General features: G+C 40.9%; 1 protein-coding gene across 2 annotated transcripts in view; it reads right to left on the bottom strand.

The window, feature by feature from the left end:
* The window catches only part of UNC80 (unc-80 homolog, NALCN channel complex subunit), a 130,484-nt gene that overhangs the window by 74,521 nt on the left and 33,046 nt on the right, over window positions 1–22,917 (bottom strand). The window contains exons 15-24 of one of the 2 annotated variants that reach the window (XM_035565888.2): window positions 22,729–22,876; window positions 21,218–21,366; window positions 20,251–20,417; window positions 19,439–19,540; window positions 18,314–18,528; window positions 17,683–17,789; window positions 16,280–16,379; window positions 11,571–11,743; window positions 4,109–4,321; window positions 1,141–1,276 (exon numbers count right to left, since the gene is read on the bottom strand). In XM_035565888.2, coding sequence (XP_035421781.1) covers window positions 1,141–1,276; window positions 4,109–4,321; window positions 11,571–11,743; window positions 16,280–16,379; window positions 17,683–17,789; window positions 18,314–18,528; window positions 19,439–19,540; window positions 20,251–20,417; window positions 21,218–21,366; window positions 22,729–22,876 — 1,510 coding nt within the window. The remainder of the gene's footprint in view (window positions 1–1,140; window positions 1,277–4,108; window positions 4,322–11,570; window positions 11,744–16,279; window positions 16,380–17,682; window positions 17,790–18,313; window positions 18,529–19,438; window positions 19,541–20,250; window positions 20,418–21,217; window positions 21,367–22,728; window positions 22,877–22,917) is intronic. The other variant, XM_035565879.2, reaches the window with a different exon arrangement.

The raw sequence follows: 22,917 nt of genomic DNA, 5'->3' as shown, positions 1-22,917 counted from the left end.
TCTCTTAATTATGGGAATACAGTTGTTCACCTTTCAAAAGCCATTCATTGTGCAGGAGAGGAAAAACCTTATGTGCAATCTCCTGTTTTGGATACATCTCCTAAAGAACCAATAAAATATCTGGAACCCAGGCTCATGTTGCGATAGGGTTGACACACTACATACATAGTGGCACATACCTAAGTCTAAGCTTAGTGCTAATACCTTGTCTTGACATTATCTCCCACAAACGCCATTTCACTGTTCCCTCTATCCCAAAGCTGACCTTGATTCAGTAAGAACAAACTTACAGCCACAGAAAATGAAACCACAAGATACACAAACAGTGCTAGCACACTATATCCAATGGCGAACAACAGTACATGTATACAGGCAGTGGTACATTACGGCACAGACATATATACAGTGGTGTCTGGAGAGGACATAATGTTTGTTACCACCTTCACCTATGACAGTATCTGTTTTGACTTAACTTATTTTGATTCACAGACTGTGTTATAATTTGTATGCCTATCTAGACTTTCAGAATCAGTGATTTATCACCCTCCTCCCACTCTCATGTACAGACACACACACACAAAAATGTGTGTACTTTAGTCATCTTGTTACACAGGTTTTAATGATACTTTTTATATTGTGCTAAGATTCTGCTTGAGAATCAGGCAAATATAGTGAAGTCAAGATTTAAAAGCCTTTGGCAGAGTTGTGCCAATTTATATCAGGTGAGGAGATGACTCTTCTTCAATGCTAAGAAACAGAAAAGCAGCTAATCCTACAAAAATACTTCGGCAGAAATAACTGGGAAGAATGGGAGTCTGAACCACTTTGGACATTTGAGTGACAGCAAGACTCAAGAAATAAATTATTACCCTGCTTATAATTGCTTTTGCTACTATATAAGAATTACAACTCACTACCTGTTTTTGCCCCTCTTTTCCTTCAAAGTTTCCCAGTACTCCTATCCATCTGTCATGTTGTACATCCAGGCACAGAAAGAACAGGGAAAGAAGCTGAGGTGGAGGTGAGGGACTGGGTAATACAGCTGAGTGGCAAGAAGATGAAAAGAGAAGAAAAATTAAGTGCTCCTAAAGCAGAGGTTCTTACAAGCGGGGGTTCTTGTAGTAAAGGGAGTCTCCTTACTGTCATCTAAAAAGTCTTCTTCCTCATCCTCCTTTCTCAGGCGCCTCTTGGTCTCCTCATCATAAATGAGGCCCAGTAGGTTGGCAGGGCTCTCACTCTCAGCGTGGCACAGCTCGTTGAGGCGGACACCAATTGCCTGCAGACAGGGAAAAAGAGAAAGTACAACGATGTGACAATTTCAGCCCAACTCAGCGGTGGTCCTTGCAGGCTGTGAAGATGTTCCAGCCAGAAGAGAATGTCCCAGCTCCATTTCTGTTGTCTGCAAATGCAGTAAAATAAACAAAGAGATGATAAGAGAGTAATTGCTACCAAAAACATTATTTATTTCTCTGTTTTTTTCAACCAAAATTTGAAAACTACCAGATTTCAGGAGATTTTTTGCAGATTGTGTCAAATAACAACAACAGAAATGACAAATATGTCAGTATTTTGTATGAATTTCTTCCACTTTTCTCTCTTCCCTCAATATATATGTGCCAGATTTTTGCCAAGCCTTTCCACCAAGAATGTACATCCTCTGTTTGAACAACCATCCTGTGGCTTAAGAATCCAGTAACAATCCACATTTCCTCCACAGAACAGTTGTATGCCCATGATAAAGCCTGCTTCCATTTACAAAGAGATTTCCTGATCCACTTTCCAACAACGAGCTGACCATATGCCCATAAAAGCTGGGAAGGTGCATGGGTAATGGTGTAGAGGGGATTGACATAAGGAAGACAGGCAGACTGAATTTCCACTGTTACATTCTCTAGAAGGGCATTGACTGTTTATTTGTGACTGTTTGTTAGCACCTTTATCAGCATGTAAACAGCCCTTGTGGTGCTGTCAGCAAAGCTACCGATAAGGGTGTGTTAGCAAGAAGTATGCTTTCCTGCTAAGACACTTCAGAGCTTTTGATTTTCTTTGCTGCACATAGGTAAAGAGAACACGGACAAGTATGTAAAACATTATCCTGTGATAATATCACTTTGTGAAGGAGGAAATGTGTTTAATTACAGAGTTTTAACCAACACTTGCCCTGTGGCCTTCTTGGCTTTGCATAGTTTCAGAGAAAAATATTAGAGATGATTTCTGAATCTTCTGGAAGTTGGAACTGATGGTCATGCTAGCACTATATAATTTTCCTGTCTCGGCTCAAGTGAAGCAGAAACAAACAGTCACAAAGAAGGCAGCATTACAGCTTTTATTCCTTGTTATTAAGTAGTTCCTGTGAAATCCAGCAACAATGAAGAGAGTAGACTGCTACACAAAGAGAAAAAGGTGGTATTATTGTGGTTTGCAAGCTGATGCCAATAGTTGTTATCTCAGTTATCTGTATATTGTTAAATAAACTCCACATCTCTCAAATTTTTTCCCTTTCATGTTTCAGTCATTTAAGTAAGAAATGGTCTGCTTGTGTCTCCACAAAGCAGTAATCAATCTATCACGTATTATTTACGCCGTGTTCTCCAACCTTACATTAACGCAATCATAGATCTTTAACTACTGTTGGATTTCCTAGCAAACGGAGAATGGAGAACCTGCCCGCCCCCCCTCCCCTTTTTTTTTGATCATGACACTCTGTAAAAATGACTGGTTTTGTGTAAAGAGGTGAGAAGCAGTAAGCTCAATTCCAGCTAGACATATGTACCAGGTACCATGGAAGTCAAAGGAACTCCTCCCAGTATTTTTAATTGTGTGAAACGACTTGCAGTAAGCATCAGACCTTCAGCAGGTATGGGCTTCCAAAGAAACTGCAAGTGCACTGACAGGACCAGGCAGGGCAATTGCCTTGATCACATATTGCAAAAGATTGTGATCAAATCACACACAGAATCACACAGAATCGTCTAGGTTGGAAGAGACCTCCAAGATCATCTAGTCCAACCTCCGACCTAACACTAACAAGTCCTCCACTAAACCATATCACTAAGGGCTACATCTAAACGTCTTTTAAAGACCTCCAGGGATGGCGACTCAACCACTTCCCTGGGCAGCCCATTCCAATGCCTAACAACCCTTTCGGTAAAGAAGTTCTTCCTAATATCCAACCTAAACCTCCCCTGGTGCAACTTTAGCCCATTCCCCCTCGTCCTGTCACCAGGCACGTGGGAGAACAGACCAACCCCCACCTCGCTACAGCCTCCTTTAAGGTACCTATAGAGAGCGATGAGGTCTCCCCTGAGCCTCCTCTTCTCCAGGCTGAACAAGCCCAGCTCCCTCAGCCGCTCCTCGTAAGACTTGTTCTCCAGACCCCTCACCAGCTTCGTTGCCCTTCTCTGGACCCTCTCGAGCACCTCCATGTCCTTCTTGTAGCGAGGGGCCCAAAACTGAACACAGTACTCAAGGTGCGGCCTCACCAGAGCCGAGTACAGGGGGACAATCACCTCCTTAGACCTGCTGGCCACACTGCTTCTTATGCAAGCCAGGAATAAAAACATGAAATAAACATGAAGAAGCCAAGCTCAGTTCTTTAGATGACATGCAGTAGTTATGCAGAATTCCTTGCCAAAGAATGATGAGTGCTAACAGTTTGTAAGGGTGCAAAGAGACTGGACAAGTACCTTGAAGAAATCCACTGAAGGTTACTAAATACACAGCACCACATCTAGCCCAAACAGCCCTGGTCTGTTTTTAAAGAGTTGGAAGCTAGAAAAAGAGCAAGTATTATCATACACACTGCTCTTACTCTTCCTTAAGCGTTCATATACAGTAAGTGCTGGAGACAGGAGAGTGGGCTGAAAGGATCCTCAGACTGAACACGGCAAGGACAAGGGAAGGGTCACTGCTACACGCAGTGACCAACAATGTTCATTCTGATTAGAAGAGCTGATCTTGGCAGGCTGTGAAGTGCAATTTGGAAAGGAGGCTCCTGAGTCCCCATTTTACTTAAACTGAAATCCTGCAGATGATCAAATTACCTTTACGTTTTGGTTTACATTTTGGTTTACATTTAAATGTAAATAGAAGAGAAACAAGCTCTTACATCTCCCCATTGGTAGAAGAGCTTAGCTGCATTCCACTGCAGCTTCTGGTTCCTTTTGTTGCCGACAATAGGAGAACGTCCACGGGACAAGCCCTTCTTGGTAATGTTCACGTGGTGGCCTTTCATCCACTCGGGCCAGTTGCCACGGTTGCAGCGATGAACAAAACGTGCGCACTCAAGGAACAGGGCTGCTCTTGCTACTACAGGAGCTTCCTGAAATATTTGTAAAAAACCACCTTAAATACAAATACATTTGGAAAAACAAATATTAGAGGATTTTGTGCTTTATTCAATTACTTTGCAGGCTTGCCATGCAGTCACACAGACTGAGTGATCTCTCCAAAATCTGAAAACAGGATCTCTGCCATAAATCTCACCTCAAGCTAATAAAATCAAGGCCCATAGTGACTGAGCAGTCATGCTTAGTTGGACCACCAAAGGGGCAAAAAGAGCCACATTATAAACAATCTTCCGTTTCACCACCCTTGCTATAACACTTTCTTTCAGAAATCACATAGCTGCCACAAAGCAGAAGTGTTTATCTGACACTTCTACTGGAGGAGTGAGTCAAGTTTTCTTTTCATCTTCTCTAGTAAACCTGCAAATACTGCAAGCACAATTAGCAGCATAGACACACAAATCCTAGCATTTGTCCTGTTAAGTTTTGCTTGTGCAGCTTGGGAGTGGAAGCATGAATGCAGCCTTGCTAAACTGGAAAAAGTGCTGTTTTGCCCTCATAACAAGCAGATACGGAGAGTGAAATCCTTTACTGGCATAAGTCAGTTGCGCAGAGAAGCTGTGGATGCCCCATCCCTGGAGGTGTTCAAGGCCAGGTTGGATGAGGCCCTGGGCACCCTGACCTAGTGGGAGGTGTCCCTGCCTGTGGCAGGCGGGTTGGAACTAGGTGATCTTTGATGACTCTTCCAACCCAAGCTGTTCTATGAATCTATGATAAGTCAGAAGAATTTCACTGGCCTAACTGCTTTAGCAGTACCATAGTAATAACAATAACTTATGCAAGTACCACACAATTTAGTATTGGAACTTCACATCAGGCAGCCGAGCTCTGAAGTGATGGCCTTGACAAATTTTCAGGGGGACCCCCTCCTCCCCCCCAACTTGGAAGAGTACTTTTATTTAATGGGAGATATGACAGTGAGTCTACCTTGGTTCGTACGAATTGGCCCAGCAGGATCCAAGTTAGACCAATAAAATGTACTTCTGAAACTCACAAGTATGTTCAAAAACGGACACTGCAATTTGTTTCCTAAAGGGTAGCTTAGCCTCAGGAAGGAGCTTTCTTCCCAGCAGTCTACAGCTGTGTTCAAAATAACATCTATACAAGCCATGGAAAGTGACTAAAATCAAATGGTCCTCCACATTTCCATTTAATCTTACCCCTCTTTTCCTGCAATTTTCACAAGCAAAAACCCCTGTGGCCCACAAGTTTTAAAACTAACGATAAAACAATGTCCACAATTCACAAGTTGGCTTTGAAGGTTCCCTAGCTGGGATTTTACAGAGCACAAACATGTGTTCTATGCACTTAGATACTGGCAGCTTTAATGAGATAATTTAAACAGATCAGCATCTATTTATAAGGGCAGGTTCTTCAACTATTGTCCATGAACAACTTTAGCTGGTCTGTATAACATTATTAAATAGTGCCTGCAATAGTGCTTTAATCAAAAGTTGAAAGCAAGAAATTTTCAAAGAATGCTCCAAAAATTTAGGAATTGATTTAAGAAATTCTGTACTGCATAAATTACACCTAACAGGATGGAAGAGAGTCATCCCTTTTAGGAGACAGTCAAAAAAAAAAAAAGAAGAAGAAAAAGGATTATGTGCTGTCTACACTAACAAGAAAAAATATGTTAATTGCTTCCTGATGCAACATCCTGTTGCAGCTAAAAACTGCAGATGGTTATTTTCTTCCATCATTTGAATAAAATACAAGCCTTTTGATTATATTTTATTCAAATGATGGAAGAAAATAGCAATCTTTCAGCAATTCTTTTGAACAGGATGAACATTAAAGCTGACCCAATGTTCTGACCAGGAAGGCAGAAATCTGAAGTCAGACACTCATCCGCAACCAGAAACAAAACTCATATCTAGCACCTTGAAAAACCATTACAGATTGCTTGTTGTCCATATGAAATATGGAACACAGAAATAGGTAAGGACTTTATTTTCTTATTCTCACATAGTAAAACCTTCACCAGACCTGGAGACGTATAAGCATTGAAAAGATGGAAACCCAGTCTTGGTCTCCTGTTTTAGTTCACCGCTCATAAAATCACAGTTTCTTAGCATACAGGAATCTTGTAAAGACATGTTGTAAGGGTTATGGGAGCACTCAACTACTATAACTAAAGGAACATATCTAGAATAGGGTGTGAGGGCAGGAGGAATGTGTCCTGGCACAGGAATTCCAACTTCAGAAGCACTGTGAACACCCCTTGCATGAGAGAGGACTTTCTGAACAACATGGGGCACAAGCTTCTTGTGATTGCTTACCTGAGGCTCAGTGAAACCTGAAGCAGCAGAAAGAGAAAGATGAAGATGTGACAGAATGGACAGGGATGGATTCACACCACAGAGAAACACACCACAAATGGAGAGAAATGAATCAGGCAGGAGATGCATAGCTGAAAAGAACACAAGTTACCACGGTCACTATCAAAACTTTACACAGTAGCAATACTCTCACATGCCTGTCCCTGCCTGTGAAACCATTCACAAGTCCACCTTTAATATCAGACGTACTTTATTGCTTTGCCTTTTGAAAATTATTTTTGTACTGCCTAAATTGACATGAATAAGAATCCACCACTTTCTTAACAAAATTTCAAGCACTCCCAAGAGCTTTTTAACAGATAACCTGATTTGTACTAAAGGAGCAAAAGCAATGACCTGGGTGGGAGGGAGCAAATACAGAATGGATTTGGAAATTTATAGCATCACATTACTGTTCAAGTACAGCTGATTGTGGAGAGGTTTATGACCACAGAGTGTTTAGGTCCAGTTTTGGCTTCAAGGAGAATTAATTTTATAAAAAAAATAAACCACTAGTAATTTTCTTTTGCCCTCTTTTATACTCTGCAAGGCACTTTGAGCAAAAATTTATTTCCACTGGTCTCTACGAGAAAAAAAAAAAAAGGCAAAATAGCAACAATCTACTTCTGAAGTACATAAAGTAAATGCACGTACTCTCAAAAGCCGCTGTCTGGATAGCTCTGTTTTGTCCATGAGGTTAAGTCTGGCATGAGAAGTAGCCAAGCACATGTACTGAAAACAGGTCATGAGTGAATTATTAAGCAAAGTCTAGGAGAATTGCCTCAAAAATATTAGTTCAAATCTCTCTGATTATGTGCAAAAACGGTCAAGTAAAATCCATGACACAACTCCTTGCTTCCGTTCCCAGTCATCTGTTGTGGGGACCTGTTCAGTGCAATCTCTGATTTCCTTCCGGGTGCTATGCCCTCCCGTGGACAAACATTTCTGCTATCCAAACAGGGACATGGGAACAATGGAGCCCGCCTGAGGCCTCTGGTTACATGCAGTTAAGATACTGGAACGCATTCCTGTTCTTGCAGCTTAGACTTTCCTTCTGCCCTCCCACTCCTTCGTAGGTCCTCTCAAACGCAATCCTGCGGTAAAACAGTGCCATTATGGCATTTCTATTAGGATAAGAGAGACACATTAGAACAGATCAGATCACACTTCTCAAGAATGTACTGGAGAAGCGGAATAGTGGTAAGCATCACTGCTAAACTCATCAAAGGAAAGCTCACGTTTTGCCACCTGAGTCATTCACGATAGTCTAATTAGGATAATTTAGGTAATCTTTATAAAGTGCTAGACAGTGGCCTTTTGGAACCCTTTACAGAAACTTGACCAGACTGAAACATCGTATCATTTGCCGTCCAACCTCCAAAGTTTCTTATAAAGGAAAGAAATTCAGTTTTATTATTGCCGAGTCTGGATTTCAGCTAGTGACACAGAGATGAAACTGTCTGCAACATATTATCAAGTGTCATTAAATGCTTGCAAAGCCATAAATTGCTTGCAGCTTTATAAAATTCAATCAAGGATGGGTGGTGTTTCTGGGAAAATATGTTAACTACATGGTTTCTAATTCTAAGTAAATCCTGAGTTTAATGTATAAATAAATCATTATCTCCATAAGGATGTAGCCTTTGTTTCACTGTTCTAATTTCCTTAAGTCACTGTGGCAAACCTGTATAAACATCCAGGCTAATCAAAGATCTTTAAGTCCGTATAAGAATGGAATTTCTTGTCAAAATATGCATGAAAGAGTATGCTGAAAAAGTTTATGAAAACTGAAACTGGAGTATTTTGCCTTTAATTTTTTAGAGGTTGCCATAGCAACTAGGCTGGATAAAATGAATTAAGCAGCTTTTAATTCACATCAAACCTGATTCCAACTATTACTTCAAAAGCCTGAAAACAGAAGTTAAAAAAAAATAGAATGTTTTCTGCTGGGTGTGCTCTACTGAAATAAAATACGTCAATTTTCCATAACAGCATACATTGCCATTAAGTGGTACAGTGAGATGACAAGCTGTCGTCTTTTGAAACCTGCAGTGCATGCGACTTCTTAACTTCCACATATCTCTAATACTTTGTAGAAAAAATGCCAGCCGAACAGGTACTTGAAAGTAGTTTCCAAAGTCTGTAATTTCAACAAGGTTTCCTTCATCTTTAGCTGCAGACTTTCTAGAAACTCTGATCCCAGAACCTTGGGCTCTCATTCAAATCCATAGCTACTCCATAATGATACCCCCGTGTACAGCACTTCATACAGCCCAAAGAAAATCTGCAGGCAAAGCAATGAGAAAATGTAGAGAAAAAGACCAAATCATGGCCACTGGAATGACAGACTGAGGTTTAAGTTGTCTCATTCTCAGATTGCTGATGTTACAAGGAACATACAACAGAAGACAACAAACGAAGGAGAAGGTGTGTATGCATTCCAATAGATGTCACAAATCTCTGCTTCATGGTATATAACCACTTTGTGCATACCTTCTGAAGGGGCAGTTTATTTGAGCCAGCTTATCTAGCTCCCTGCTACTAGGCTGCAGAATTACAAATTCACATAATGTAAAAATCTGTGCTTTGTATCAGGTCACACCCTCTCTGAAACCACACAGTAGAAGTCCAAGAAAGAAAAAAAAAAAAAAAAGTATTTCAGGCAACTATAGTATTACTCTTCTGCTCTGTATCACAATCCCAGTCACAAGTAGCAAGAAAAGGCCTTGGTCCAGAGTTTTCAATAATCTTGGGAAGTATTAGAAATTTTTCATAGCAGATACTGTGCTACAATTCTGCCTTCACTAGATGATTGCAGACTGATAGCAAATACAGAAATACAGAATCTAAGTGCCTGAAAATCTCCAAAGGCAACTTGTCAGAACTGAAATCCACCCAGAAATTAATTAAAATGTGCTGATGGTACTGACTTGACTTAAGAATACTACCAAATCCTCTAAAATTTTATAGTGCTTTATATGCATTTAAGTATTAATACTCTTATGTGCAGAGGCTGTAGTGAAATCAACACTTTATTCACTATAATAATTTTGATTCTACTGATTTTAAATGAGTCACTGTGGACCAACAAACACACTATTCAGACTAGCCTTCATAGCCAGACTTTAACAAGGCTGCTCTCTTACCACGTGCTCTGGCCAGAGAGCTACCTTACACTGCTGCCCCTCACTGAAGCCATCTGCATCATTACATGGGAAAGGAAACAAACGAAACTTTGTTTTGTAAAAGCCAGCCTGGGAAGTCAGAACAGACATCTTCAAATCGTTCACTTATATCAGTAGTTTCCAGTTGACTTCATTACATAGGCACATAATAAGCCGGTCTGTGGCTTAAGCATGTGTCAAATTTAAAAAATAAATAAGACATTTTCAGACAATAAGGTAATAATTGCCAAATCCATGTTTTACAGACTGATGCATAAGCACACAAAGTAACACATCCCCAGAAGGATTTTAGTGGCATACTGGACAGCAATGACTTCTCCCTGCCCACGCACAATGGGGTAGTAGTAGCCTGGCAGCCTTGAAGAATGATTTTGTCTTTGTGCAGCATGCAAAGCAGGAGTGACTATCTTCCCAAGCCATTTTCCAAGCTCACTGCAACCCTGACTGGTAGGAACCACTTCTGGCTGTGAGGCTGTACGACAGACTTCACAACCAGCAACTCCTTCCATAGCTTTCAGCCAGAGGGGCAACAAACCCTAACAGGAAGAGTGGGAACTAGTGAAGAAAGCATCTGTCCACTGGAAGAGAGACAGGAAGCAGTCCAAAGAGTAGAACTAGCTGTGATGTGATAGCAACAGTGACTTTTGGCCAATATTAAGGCAGACTTGCTGGGAGCTGCAACCTAAGGATGCAAGGTTAAGAATGATGTAAAGAGTTGGTGCACAGAGTATATCACCCCCAGAACTATGAAGTAGACAAGACAGCACAGCTCAGAGTGTGGCGCTAGCAGAATGGGAGTCCATAGGTCTGGCATCTCCAGCAGTGAGCAAAAAAACTGAATATGCGTACAAATGGCACGACAGTTTAAGAGGCAAGAAGTGGCAAGTAGGAAGACAATGGGATAGAGGATGTGGATGCATTGAGAGCAGTGGCTTTCAACCTTTCTCAGTTTGTGGACATCCGAACACTTACAGAAGTAGAAGAACACTGTGCAGACAAGTTACAAATAACTGGATGGCTTTTCTTGACTGTCTTTGTCACACCCTCTCACAAGTACCTCAGAGCCCCACTGGCCCATGAACCACAGGCTGAAAGCCACTGCTTTATAAACAGAAGGGACTGTTAAAAAAAGCAGCTGCAAGGAAAGGAAGGAATGAGGTACAGAAGAGGCACTCACTGTCAGGCAGGAGAGACTGAATTGTGTCACTTTTGTGTCTTAGATCTGCAAATCAGCAGTACCTGCATTTAAAAGCACGCACAGCAGCATTTGAAGGTTTTTCCACTGACTGGCTCTGGTGACTAATAGTTTAATGTTGCCTAGTGTATTTATAACTCTATCAGAACTCCTGAGTGGAATTACTGTGCCTCCCCAAGTAGTTACTTAGTCTTCAATCCTTATTCTGAAGGTTAGTATTGACAGTAGGAGCAGAAGCAGAACAGCTGTGAGCAAAATTTGAAGTCTGACAATAAAAAGCTTTGTGCTAGCAATAATCTATTTGTGCGGAGCCATGTAATAAAAAAAGATTCAATTTCTCTGCACGCTCATCCAGTCATGGGTGCTAAAACTCCAGCTGCTAACAGCACCACCCGTTGGCATTGCTATAAATGCTTTACCTGCTTTCTGCGTGGGCATGACCAACATCAATGAATGACAACGGACCACCACATATGCACATGCTCTTGCTCAGCAGGTAAAAACAAACCAAAGAATGACTTACAAGATCTAGGGCTGCTGCCAAAATGGAGGCATCGGGGATAGTGCCTGGTTCACAGCAATTCAGGAGAAACTGAAAGCGCTTCATTCCTTGGCGGATTGCTCCCAGGTTCACCACGTTCTTGGATTTTCCTCCTTCTTGGTTGGAGGTCAAATGATCATCAAAGCTATGGCAACCTAAAGACGTAAAGAGTACAGAGGGGATTGCAGGGAGGGGTAGGGAGAAAGGAACACAGTCTCTCACCAATTAAAATAGTGGTACAAAAATCTTGAGGAGCACAGTCTTGGTCTAAATCCCTTCCTCACCTTGATGTACTAACTTGAAGATAACAGGGCCATTTTTACACTGTTCATGACTTCCATGAAATAGGTGTACAGCAAGACAGATTCTGGTCTTGGTCACGCTGATGTCTGCCCAAAACAATGCCACCCTAACCGGCATGGAAAACCCAAACCTATTCCAACATAGGTGAACCAGAACATGAGCCTTCCTCCCTGCTTCTTTAATACAGAAAATCATGCTTACTCTATCTTTTTCCTGAATACCCTCCTACCTTACTTGCTTTTCTATCAGCCTCAAACTTTACTGTAAAGTGGAGCATACATAAACCTAATTGCCCATATATTAAGTAATACTATATCATCTAATAGGTTATAAAAATCAGTAGTATATATTATAAATGTTCCATGTGGAAATCACATATTGTCTAATTTTTATGCATACATCTTCTGCAATGACCAGAAAACCCAAAGTGAGACTGGACTCTGTTTCTAGGTGTCTTCCATCATTCCAGCCTCTCTCCCTTAAAGTGTATTGCATTGAGAATTAAGTTAGCGATTCCCTTTAGGGCTTCTTTCAAGCATGATTTCAAACTCCATGTACTGAGGTCACATGGTAGATCGACAAATCCCATTGCAGATTGGAATTAATGCTTCCTAATGCAGAAGATCATTGTGCAGTCTGTACCCAGAGTTGAGAGAGTGACAGAAAGACACAGATGAGAAATCACGAAATAAGTTTTAAGGCCAAGGTGGCTGGCCAAAACAAGAATAGTCAGCTTCTGGGGCTTTTTGTCTTTATCTACAATACTCTCTCTGTTTAGGTGTGAAAGTACAAAAGGTTACAGAATACTGAAGGGTAAAGCACTGAAGAAGACAACACTGAGTGAAGAATTCAAGATTTGCTTTAAACACGGGTTTGGAAGACAAGAGTCAAAATGTCAGCTCTACAGAACTTTGTGACTTTTCCTTCATCAGGAAAGAACAATGACTGAAAATTCAAAGTCCAATTGAGATTTCAGTTCCCAGCATTACTTAGAAAGCACTTATCCACTACAAATAGTCACAACAGAAAATGGCAATGTGTTATCTTCATTTTCCCCCTGATATCAAATATCAAGAGACTTCTTTACAACATCTGTGGTTTTTCTCTCTCAGTGAAGCTGTACATAGTTTTCCAGTAAACAAAATGTTCCTACGTTGGGAAATACTTCATCAAAATGGAACAAACAAACAAATAAAAAAAGTAGAAAGAACAGGAAGAACACTTACATAAATAAGCAGGCACAAATACCCTTTTCTTTCAGCTCCTCCTGTTTCCTTACAGCCTTTAGAATCCTCCCTGAGCTTTCCTGCTGTGCCTGTTGTACCACTAACTCATGTCTGAGGTACAAAAAATGTTTCATAGGCAGAGCCCTATTAGGGTTGTGCCTGTTATGAGATAAAGAACTGAAACTTGACTTTCTGATAAACAAAGGTTTGTCTAAGGCACCTCCCTAACACCCCACTATAAAGATCTTTATATAAAGATCACCTGGGTTCAGTGGTACTACCTAGAGTCAATCACTCCAGCCCTTTGCAGTCCCAGCCTTGCACTTCCATTGATGCTTTGCAAGGGAAACCTTCAGAGGCAGCTGATGGTTGTCCTCTGCTACACCTTGCTGTCAGCAGGGGAGCTCTCTCTGGCTTACAAAGCGTTAGAGTGACTCAACCCTGCAGGAATCTCACCCAGTGAGCCTCAAGATCATTTTCCAGCATAGGAGGACACTGGGTGTCCAAGCGCCTGCCCCCCCAGAGCTCCTTCCAGGGTAGATGCAAGATCGTCCCTTGGAGCAAGCATGTGCTGTGATTCGCCCATACTGTATGGCTTGAACATCCTGGGCAACCTCTATGGCCACTGAAAATGTCTTCAGTAAGTGTCTGAAGAAACAGCAAGGCTCTCGTGTAAACATACGGTAACTCACTTCCGTATATATGCTGTGTTCTTAGTATAAAGATCATTAAAGTAAACAATTTGTTATGCATGAATGTGCATATATTTATGTGTATATATATGTATACATATGCACACATACAGATATATACACAAACACATACACACGCACACAAATGCATACATACATATCTGACACAGACAGAATTTCCAGTCGTCTAGATGATGTATCACAATGAAGATTACAATTCATAAATGATGTGACAAATTATTCTATATGTTAAAATATCTGTATATTTACTTTCTGTGTTTTCTTTTTAAATTTGGCCTGCTGTGTTAAAAAACCCAAAAACACAAGAGGAAGCACCACATGGAAAATTATGAGCACAGTAATGGCATAGCATCATGAATGTCAGGAATGGGAAGGCAGAAATATGTTCCAAAACAACACTTCAGCGTCATACCTTGAGGGATCTAATAGTACACCCATTTGTCTCGACAGGCTTCTGCTTTCCTCTCCATAAACACATAAAACATGTTGATTTCTATGGAATACACAGAAGCACTGCAAATGTGAAAGCACCGTATATGATCCTGTTCTACTGTGTCATAAACCACCTGAAAAGGCCTCACATTGATTTCAAAATGCACGTACATGTACATACACACAGGTATGTACAACTAAACTAATATTTTTGCTAATGGTAAGTTGCACCGTTTTTATTATCCCATTTCTAATGCACTTGTATGTCAAAACTAAGCACGTGTCATGTACATCTCTTCTCTCACAGGTATATAAAAAGTCTCAAGTTCTTGCCACTGATTAGACAAAATCTGATGTTATTCACAGAAGGCTGAAATGTGGACAACACTTCCAAAGTTGACGAAGTCAGTAACCAATGTGTCATCTGAGTTTTATACAGATTTAAGATCTGCCACACACATGGAGCAAGGCTATTGCTGCTCACAGGGCCAAGACTAAGTTTGTGTGATTAAATCAAGACAAAAGCACTCTAGACAAAAGCAAACTCACAGCGGTGAAAAATCAGCACTGTCACGGTGAAAAAACAGTATTTCCTGCAAGAAAATATGAAGCAAATCACAATATGAGCGCCACAGAAACAGCTCTGGAAGTCTAAAGATCTTGCTGCCTGAGTCGTTTGTTCCCAGTAAGAGCTGGGACAAAAGATGGTGGAAGCATTTCACACCCGCTTCAGCGCAAAGTAGTGGATGAGGAAAACAATGCAATTCATTCTATTGTCAGGGTTTTCACCTTCAGCTAAAACAATACAAAAAGCTACTGGGCTGAGGCAACCTCCTTCTAGAGGAACATATTTTTAACTTGGGAGATGGGCTGAAAACCAGCACCAGTGTTTCTGCAGTGGTGGAATGATGACCAGTTTATGAGACATGCTCATCCTTTGCTAATACGACTTGCCTAAACAATGGCTTACACACATTGCATGGCAGGTCTGGGACAGATGATGGTAAAATACATGCAAAGCAGTGCCAAAGTGTAATGTCAGAAAATAAAAAACATAACGCCAGAGAATAGACCAGCTAATGTAAAGCTACAGAGGTCATGGTGAAAAAGAAAAGCTACACTTTTTCATGTGTTTTTGGGAGGCTTTTGTTTGTTTGTTTTGAAAAACAGGAATAGAACTTCAAGATACAAGGTTGTCTTCCTGACAACAAAGATGAACTCTGAGCCGAGGACATAAGCATGTGAATGGCTGCATGACATTTGAAAAGAGAATATATCATGACCTCATATTATTCATAAAGGCACTTTTTAAACATTGCTGATTTTGAAAATGCATTGCAATTAAATATACTTTTGTGGAAAGGAAAAGTAGTGTTATCATTACGTTGTGTGCTAAGAAAAAGGGACAGCATCCCTAACGAATGGTATGCAGACACTAGACATGCAACACAGAAGAAAAGAGATAATTATAACAAGGTTTGTGCAGGGTTTTCCATTTCATCAGTGCTGATCTTTGCTAAAACTGTCAAATGGCCACAAATTGGAAAATAAAAAACAAAAAACAAAAGGACTGATGGAATACCCATTGTTATATTAGGCAATGAAAGATTTACACACCTAATTTCAAACTGAATCAGTGCTTTGAAGCAAGCATTAATTTTTCAAGTGTGTTGATCAAATTCAATTTGATTTAAGAAGCCCAAATGTTGTATTTGCATAATTTATTTGGATCGTCTGGAAAAAAATGACTTTGCTAGAGGTTTTTCTAAATCAAAACAAAAGAAAGAAGGAAGGGAAAGAAAACAGTTACAGAGACTAAAAAGTTGGAGAAGGCAAGAATGGATACAAAAACTATGGAGAAAGCAGGAAAAAAGGGAAAGGGATGAAATACAGAAAGAAAGAGGTTAAAAAAAAACAAAAAGAAAGAAAAAAGGAGACGAGAACCCTGATTTCTAACCATCTTTTTCTTCTGTGTGATGAAGCTTGGATGGGTGTCTTCGGCAGGTGCGCCATTTACCAAGACGCTTGAAGAAATTCTCCTCTTCATCTCGCCCATTGTCCAGGCCACCTCCTGGCCCCCCTCCTTCTGACAGCTTCACTGCGCTGGTAAACTTCACCTGAGCAAAGACAGAGGGCCAGGTCAGGCTGTGCCACGCCACCATCTCATGTCTAAGCAAGAAGACCAAAGCATCTACAGCAGTGCAGGAGTACAGTGGATCACCATAGCAATACAAGTGGGTCTGCACAGACTTACGTAGGCTGAAGCACTTAATCTTTTAAGCTTTCTGCTTAAAGGATTGGTCTTTCACATGAGGCTGTAAAGGCACAAAGCATGGAGAAACGTGACCAACAGTTAAAACTTAAGTGTATTGACAGGGCCTGCATTTCTCTCTCAAAGAACAAAGACAGACAAGTACAGCGGAGGTTTAACCCAGTCTTCTTCGCATTCCAGAAGAGTCTACAAGGAACTACTCACATACCACAGCCATCATCACCATGCCCCTTGTGCAGAGGATCAGCTCCATCGTTCTTCCTGACAAGGTCTTAACACTTTGTGACCTTATCCTCTTTTACCAAGATTGCATTCCGAACTTCATTATCAGATAACTATACTCTTATCTCCCAAACACCCTGGGAACAACATCATACTCTTCAATGTTATACCAAATATTGGTAGTGCTTCATTAAAGCTTCTCCTCAGTATTTTTCCGGTATTATAAAGTACAGGACAGCTTACACATTAAAATAAAAAAAAGGTGCCCAAATATAGCTTGTCTCCAGTCAATACCATTTTTATTTAAAGATAAGAGGAAAAGCTGCTGTTTTCCGTAAGAATGTTCTCACTTGCATGAAGCTGGAGGAGATGACATGCTGCATCTGCTGCAGAAGGTAGTGCATCAGCATTTAGAGACAGACAGGATTTGGAAATCCTGCAACAAGGAATGGCAAAAGGTGGAGCTCTGCCACGCTTTTTCACAGACAGAAGTGAGTAATAGACTGGTAGAAGAATGAACACACATCCTATGATGTAGACGCTCTTTTTCTCTACTGTGCAAGGACTGGGGTGGAGAAGACGTTACGAGTATAGGGGGGAAATAAAAAAGACATTCTTGCTTTCAGAGAACAGCAGTGCTGTAATGTCCATTGCCAGGACAAATACTTTCCTCCTTGCCCTTACTCTGAGTACTCTTTATACTTGACACAAATACTTACGTATTGCTCTACGAAGTGGACAGACACCTAAATGTGAGACTCCCTTACAGTGCTGAAGTCCAGTACCAAATTCTGATGTTCTTTGTTCTGAAGACTTCTGTCAGATTGACTACAATGCCAACCCTGATTAGAGTGTTTCCTTGGACAGCTACAAACAGTCAGATCCTGTCCTTACAAGCTCTCTGCAACTGAGTCTAATGCATTTACCTTGGAACTCTGCCTGATGAAAGACAAACGGTCAACAGAGCTGATATCTAGGAGATCTTCTACCCCGTCAGCCAGGCCAGAGAGGGAGGAGCGCTTCAGCCAGTTCCCTGTTGCAGAATAAGCTACTCAGAACAGTTCTGAAAATGCTTCCAAACAGAATTGATTTATTAGCAATTGTGCACATATCCTCTGAAATAGCCATGTCAGGATATAGGAAAAGGGAAGGAAAGGGAAGGAAACCGTTTAATGTTACGTGCATTAACTACCATGCAAGGCTGGGCTCTGAGATCTGTAAATGATGCATGTTTTATCTATCAAATGCTATTTGGATTATTTCTCTGCACTGCCTGGAAGATTAAGCTACTAGCATACTACTTTGGAGAAATGGATTGCGTGTTCTCTTTTGCCGCAGATACTCTCTGCTACCTTTGGCAGATTGGGTATGTTTCCCTTTGGCTCAGTTCTCCATTTGCAAAGTGGAGAGAGTGTGCAGCATTCCCCACCTTGTCTTGGGAGAATATAGAGTATACTTGGACAATAAGGAACTGTGTTACAATATATCTTAAGACAGATATATCTATCTGTGTTTCTCTGCACATGCAGTATGTATATAGAACATGAAGAGACATACATTTACCTATGGGGAGTTTGAGTTTCTTTCGAAGGGAGATTCGTCGGGAACGGGAGCGGGAGCGCCTGTCCGTAGTGGTTCCAGAGTGAGCAGTGGTGCATTCGGATGTGTCCTGCTCAGACTGACTGCTGGTATCACTTGCTGCACTCTGTGACTTGAACATCTTTCGCCAGAAGTCCTTGCGTCCCAGAACAGCGCCTTGGATTTGCTCATCACTGGAAGAAAAGGGATGCAGATCACGAACTGAACTTCAGTGAAGTTTGGATGCTCAGGCGAATGAGGCCTCCTTCCCACAGCCCCCTCCTGACCTCTCTATTCTTTGAGGTTGTTACATTTTGAATTCCAAACATACTCTTCTCAGTGGGACATAATCAAGTTTGACAACTTGCTCAATATTGTTCAGGGCACATAATAACAATCTTTTCTACCCTGAAGAGCTTGCCCACTGAACAGGTCATTCCAATTTTCTGTTCCTACAAGTGAAAAGCAAATCATCTTCTTTAGGTCAAAACGACCCGTATTGACAAGACCACACTGGTGCTTTCTACAAGTGTGTGTACTGAAGAGCTTTAGAACATCATGATAGCCATTTGTGAATCTGTTGGAGTCACAGTTCTCATTAAGTTATTGGAATGGGGACAGCATATTTTGCTGTATTCTTGCAATCTCCTATGGCTGTGGCAGGGCTCAGAGAAGAACAGCTTGCCATAATTCTGCACAATAAAGGCCTTTCTGTTATCCTTGCAGTCTCAGCAAGGGAGAGACTTTGCAGGCTCAGATAATGCCAGAGAATACATAATAACAGAACTCAGGCAAGCAATGTCTTCTTACAGTGCATCTCAAAGCACTTTAACAAGACAGACTGGTATTCAGAGGCACGGAGAAGTTAAAAGACTTGTCCAAAGTAACTTAGGAGACCAGTAGCTATTCATAAAATTTTCTAAAATTCTTAGGTATACCAATTAAGTTTACTTCAATATTAAACGGCACGGTTGTTTGGACAGCAGAGACTTCAAATATGCAATGCCTTACAGCAGTTATCTATATGCCAGTTATCTAATATGCAATGCTGTAATCCCAGATGGAGGCTGCTGGCAATAATGCAGTGAAATAATATTTACTTACTGTTCTGGAGTTTGCATTGGGCGGCTTGAGATGTAACTGCGACATTCATCGGGTGCAGCTGATGCCTGACCTTTTTCAATGATGATGCTTCCCACCTCGGACCTATACCGACAATGTACATCATCAGCTAAAGTGAATGGATGGTCCATCTCGTGGTCATCACACAGCTACACGACACAGAAATCAGTACTGCTGAACACTGAAACAGCTTTAGAGATGCACCATCTCTTCAGCAACTTACTGCCAATCTGTATGTCATTCTTGAAAAAGGCACCAGCCCTTAGAGGCAAAGTTAAGGTTTTAAGGAGCTTTTCAGCTTTCTTAATCCTCCTTCACAGCATTTTAATAAGGCAAGCCTCAAAGCATATGAAAAAATTTCTTTTTGATAAAGAAACATGTCAGGTTTAGATTTCTTTTAGGACTTGTTTTGTACACCAGGGTTTACCTGTCAGATAAGCAACACTAACCTCCTCAGGATGTGACACACATTAAAAGCTATGTTCACGCAGTGCTGTGGGACTGACACTATGCTTTTTACTTCTTTTAGCCTTTTCTCTCCCCAGTGTGTCCACTGTGCTGTTCCCTTCAACATCTTCTATGCAAGGGTTAGCATCTTTTGTTGTAAATCTATGACTGTCTCAGTTCATTAAATTTTAAAGAAGGCTGCTGCCATAGGACAGTTCTGTGCATCAGGAACTAGCATAAGCTCTGAAGAGAAAACACACAAGCCCTTGGACTTTCTACATTTGTGTTCATTGCATATAGTCATACAGCCATATGCAAATTAAGCCTTCTCCCTCCCAGACACCAACCTTTTGCTCCCTGACGGTTTCTGCTCTTGCTCTGTTTCCTCTGTTTTTTTTCCTGGTATTAACTTTTCAGCACTGTCCAAGAGGGCACTGAGTGCTACTCTCCGAAAGACATTCCCATGAGCCTCCTTGATAAACTGGACGAGCTGACGGATATCACAGTACAAGCCCTGGGTAGCACGACATCATGAGAAGAAAAGAGAATTCAGTTTGCAGTTTGTGAAGAAGCAGTGAGAACTAATAGTTTTTAAGGTACTTCAGCAGGCCACTACTTCCTTTGGTTGTTGTCTGATGTCTCCGTGCACAGGGCTTGTGTTTTCGGGCTGAGATCAAAAGCTGGCAAAATTGCCATTTAGTGTACTCTGAAGAAGCAGTGAGGAGCATTATTGTTATGGAACATGCTCTGCAGTGGGCTGAAGCAAATGTAGGGGGATCAGAGGCTAGATGAGGAAGCTGCAAAGATGGCTTAAAGCCTGTTTTATCCCATTCATCTAGCCCATAACCTTAAAAAGCATGAAAAAGCCAAGTGAAGGGGTGGGAGGGAAAGCATAATGCAAAAAACTGCATGTTTTGTTTCAAAACCAGTTGGAATTTTTCTTAATTATTTTAGAGCTCTACATCATGGGAAGAGAGAGGAGTGACTCATTCCCCAGCCTACTCCTACACTCAAGGCTCTTTTTAGTTCTGAACATTCATACAGATCTGTGATGTGGCAAGTCATCTCTACCTCTGAGGTCAAGAAGGTGGAGTGAAGACTTACAGGACCTGGTTTTCAGTCTGTGAACTTTGCCAAAAGAGCCTGCATTATTCTGAAAGTTCCCAGCCTAGGAACTTCCTAACAAGCTTTCAACAAAAAAAACTTGCTATGCTCATGGTATTTGACTACAGTCAATTCTTTCTTCACTGCGAAGCCTCACTGGTCACACCCAAGTGAAAAAGTAACTTTGCAGATATGAAATCAGCTGCTTACCAGGTTTTCCGGGCTGTGCAGCTCATGTGTAGTAGAAGCACAGCGAGTGATCAACGACTTGAACATGGCGCTCACAATAATACCTTCCACGTTCTGTGCTGTAGACTTGTTGTCCACTGTGGTGAAGTTATTCCCAAATCCAGCCTTGTCTGTGAAATTCAAGTACAAGCAAACACCCTGGTTAAGAATGTTTTAAAAAAGATGGCTTAAATCTAATTGTTATGGTATTTAGATACACAAGAAAAGGGCAGGTCCCTGTCTAAAATCTTATGCTCAGTTCTGGCAATCTCACCTCACAAAAAATAAGGCAGAAGGGAAGTGCAAAATAAATGAAAATGATGAAATCTTCCCAGAAATAGTAGTATGAAACAGGATCAAGAAGATTAGAACAAGTCAGGCTTCCATTTATCCACATCTCTCACTTAGAGATGTATAAAATAAGACACAAAATTTGAAGAAAACCTCCAGCACTTCTATTTACTATTCTAAAGAATAAGAGATGTTTGATTAAATGGAAAAGTGACAATACCCATGAAAAGAAAATCTTCTGAACTAGAGGAATGCTGTTCTTGCAAGGTGAATAAGGAGACCAAGCTCTCAAAGATTCAAAAAAGCATTACACGTTCATATGACAAGAAACATCTCAGTTTTCAGGTGAAAGGAAAAACTTTCAAAAGCTGCATGAGCTGTCACTCTTCAAAGCATAAGCATGTCAATAATTAGTGAATATTGAGGAAGTTTTCCATGGGCATCTCCTTCACAAAAGCCTGCTACATTGATTTTTTGATGCTCTCTCTGAAATGCCTGTGATCAGAGAGAGGCTAACAGACAAGACAGACTCCTTGAATACCTGGGAACAGTTATTTTTATTCTGTAAACAATCACTGTTAATTAGTGTCATAAACAGTGACCAATCAGAAATGTCTGGTCATTTAAATAGCATCCTAAATAATTTTCCTAACTAAAAAAAGAAAATAAAAAACATATACATGCACACACACACAGCTGTATTGTAGGCATGCACATCTGTGTGTTCATATGCTTGCTTTTTCAATCTGTTCTTGCTTTTTCCTGCCTCACCTGAGGCACCATGAAGGGTTTTAATGCTAAAATATATCTCCATTCAGAATAAACCCTGGATTAAACAGGCCATTTCAGCTGGCGCCTGGTCATGTCATGAGATAGCAAAGTTCCTTCCTGAGGCATAGTTGAATGAAAATATTTTATTTCAAGAGCCATGAACAACAGGTAGGATGAATCAAAAGAGATGCCTTCAATTTCAGGTGCACTGGGTAATGCAAGTTCACGGTATGAGATCACCAGGTGGTCAAATCTGAGGAGTTCTAACTCCGCTGACCTGCGCTGGCTGAGGATATGGTCTGTATATTCTGAAGATTTAAATTCACCTTTATTTTTTATTTTTTTAAAGGCCAAGAAAAAGACATGGCTTCTTTCTGACCATAAAGTTTAGGAACATTCAAGTGAGTGTTGTTGATGCCAGTTGTACTTACTGTCTGTGACGGGCTCCATGCAGAATCCTAGTAAAGCATGCAGGAAATCCACCACATTATTGAGAGAATCCCTGTTCACATAATCCCTCATGGTCTGCCGGAACTGCATCCTATCCAGTTTATACAGCTTTGTGAGGCAGTTCTGAGCCTGCAACGACATCCATCAAATCAAATCACATCACATCAAAG

Source organism: Cygnus atratus, chromosome 6 (assembly GCF_013377495.2).
Source record: "Cygnus atratus isolate AKBS03 ecotype Queensland, Australia chromosome 6, CAtr_DNAZoo_HiC_assembly, whole genome shotgun sequence".
In the NCBI taxonomy this organism is placed as follows: domain Eukaryota; kingdom Metazoa; phylum Chordata; class Aves; order Anseriformes; family Anatidae; genus Cygnus; species Cygnus atratus.
The sequence above is the reverse complement of the archived record's forward strand: the minus strand, read 5'-3'. Positions and strand labels throughout refer to the sequence as shown.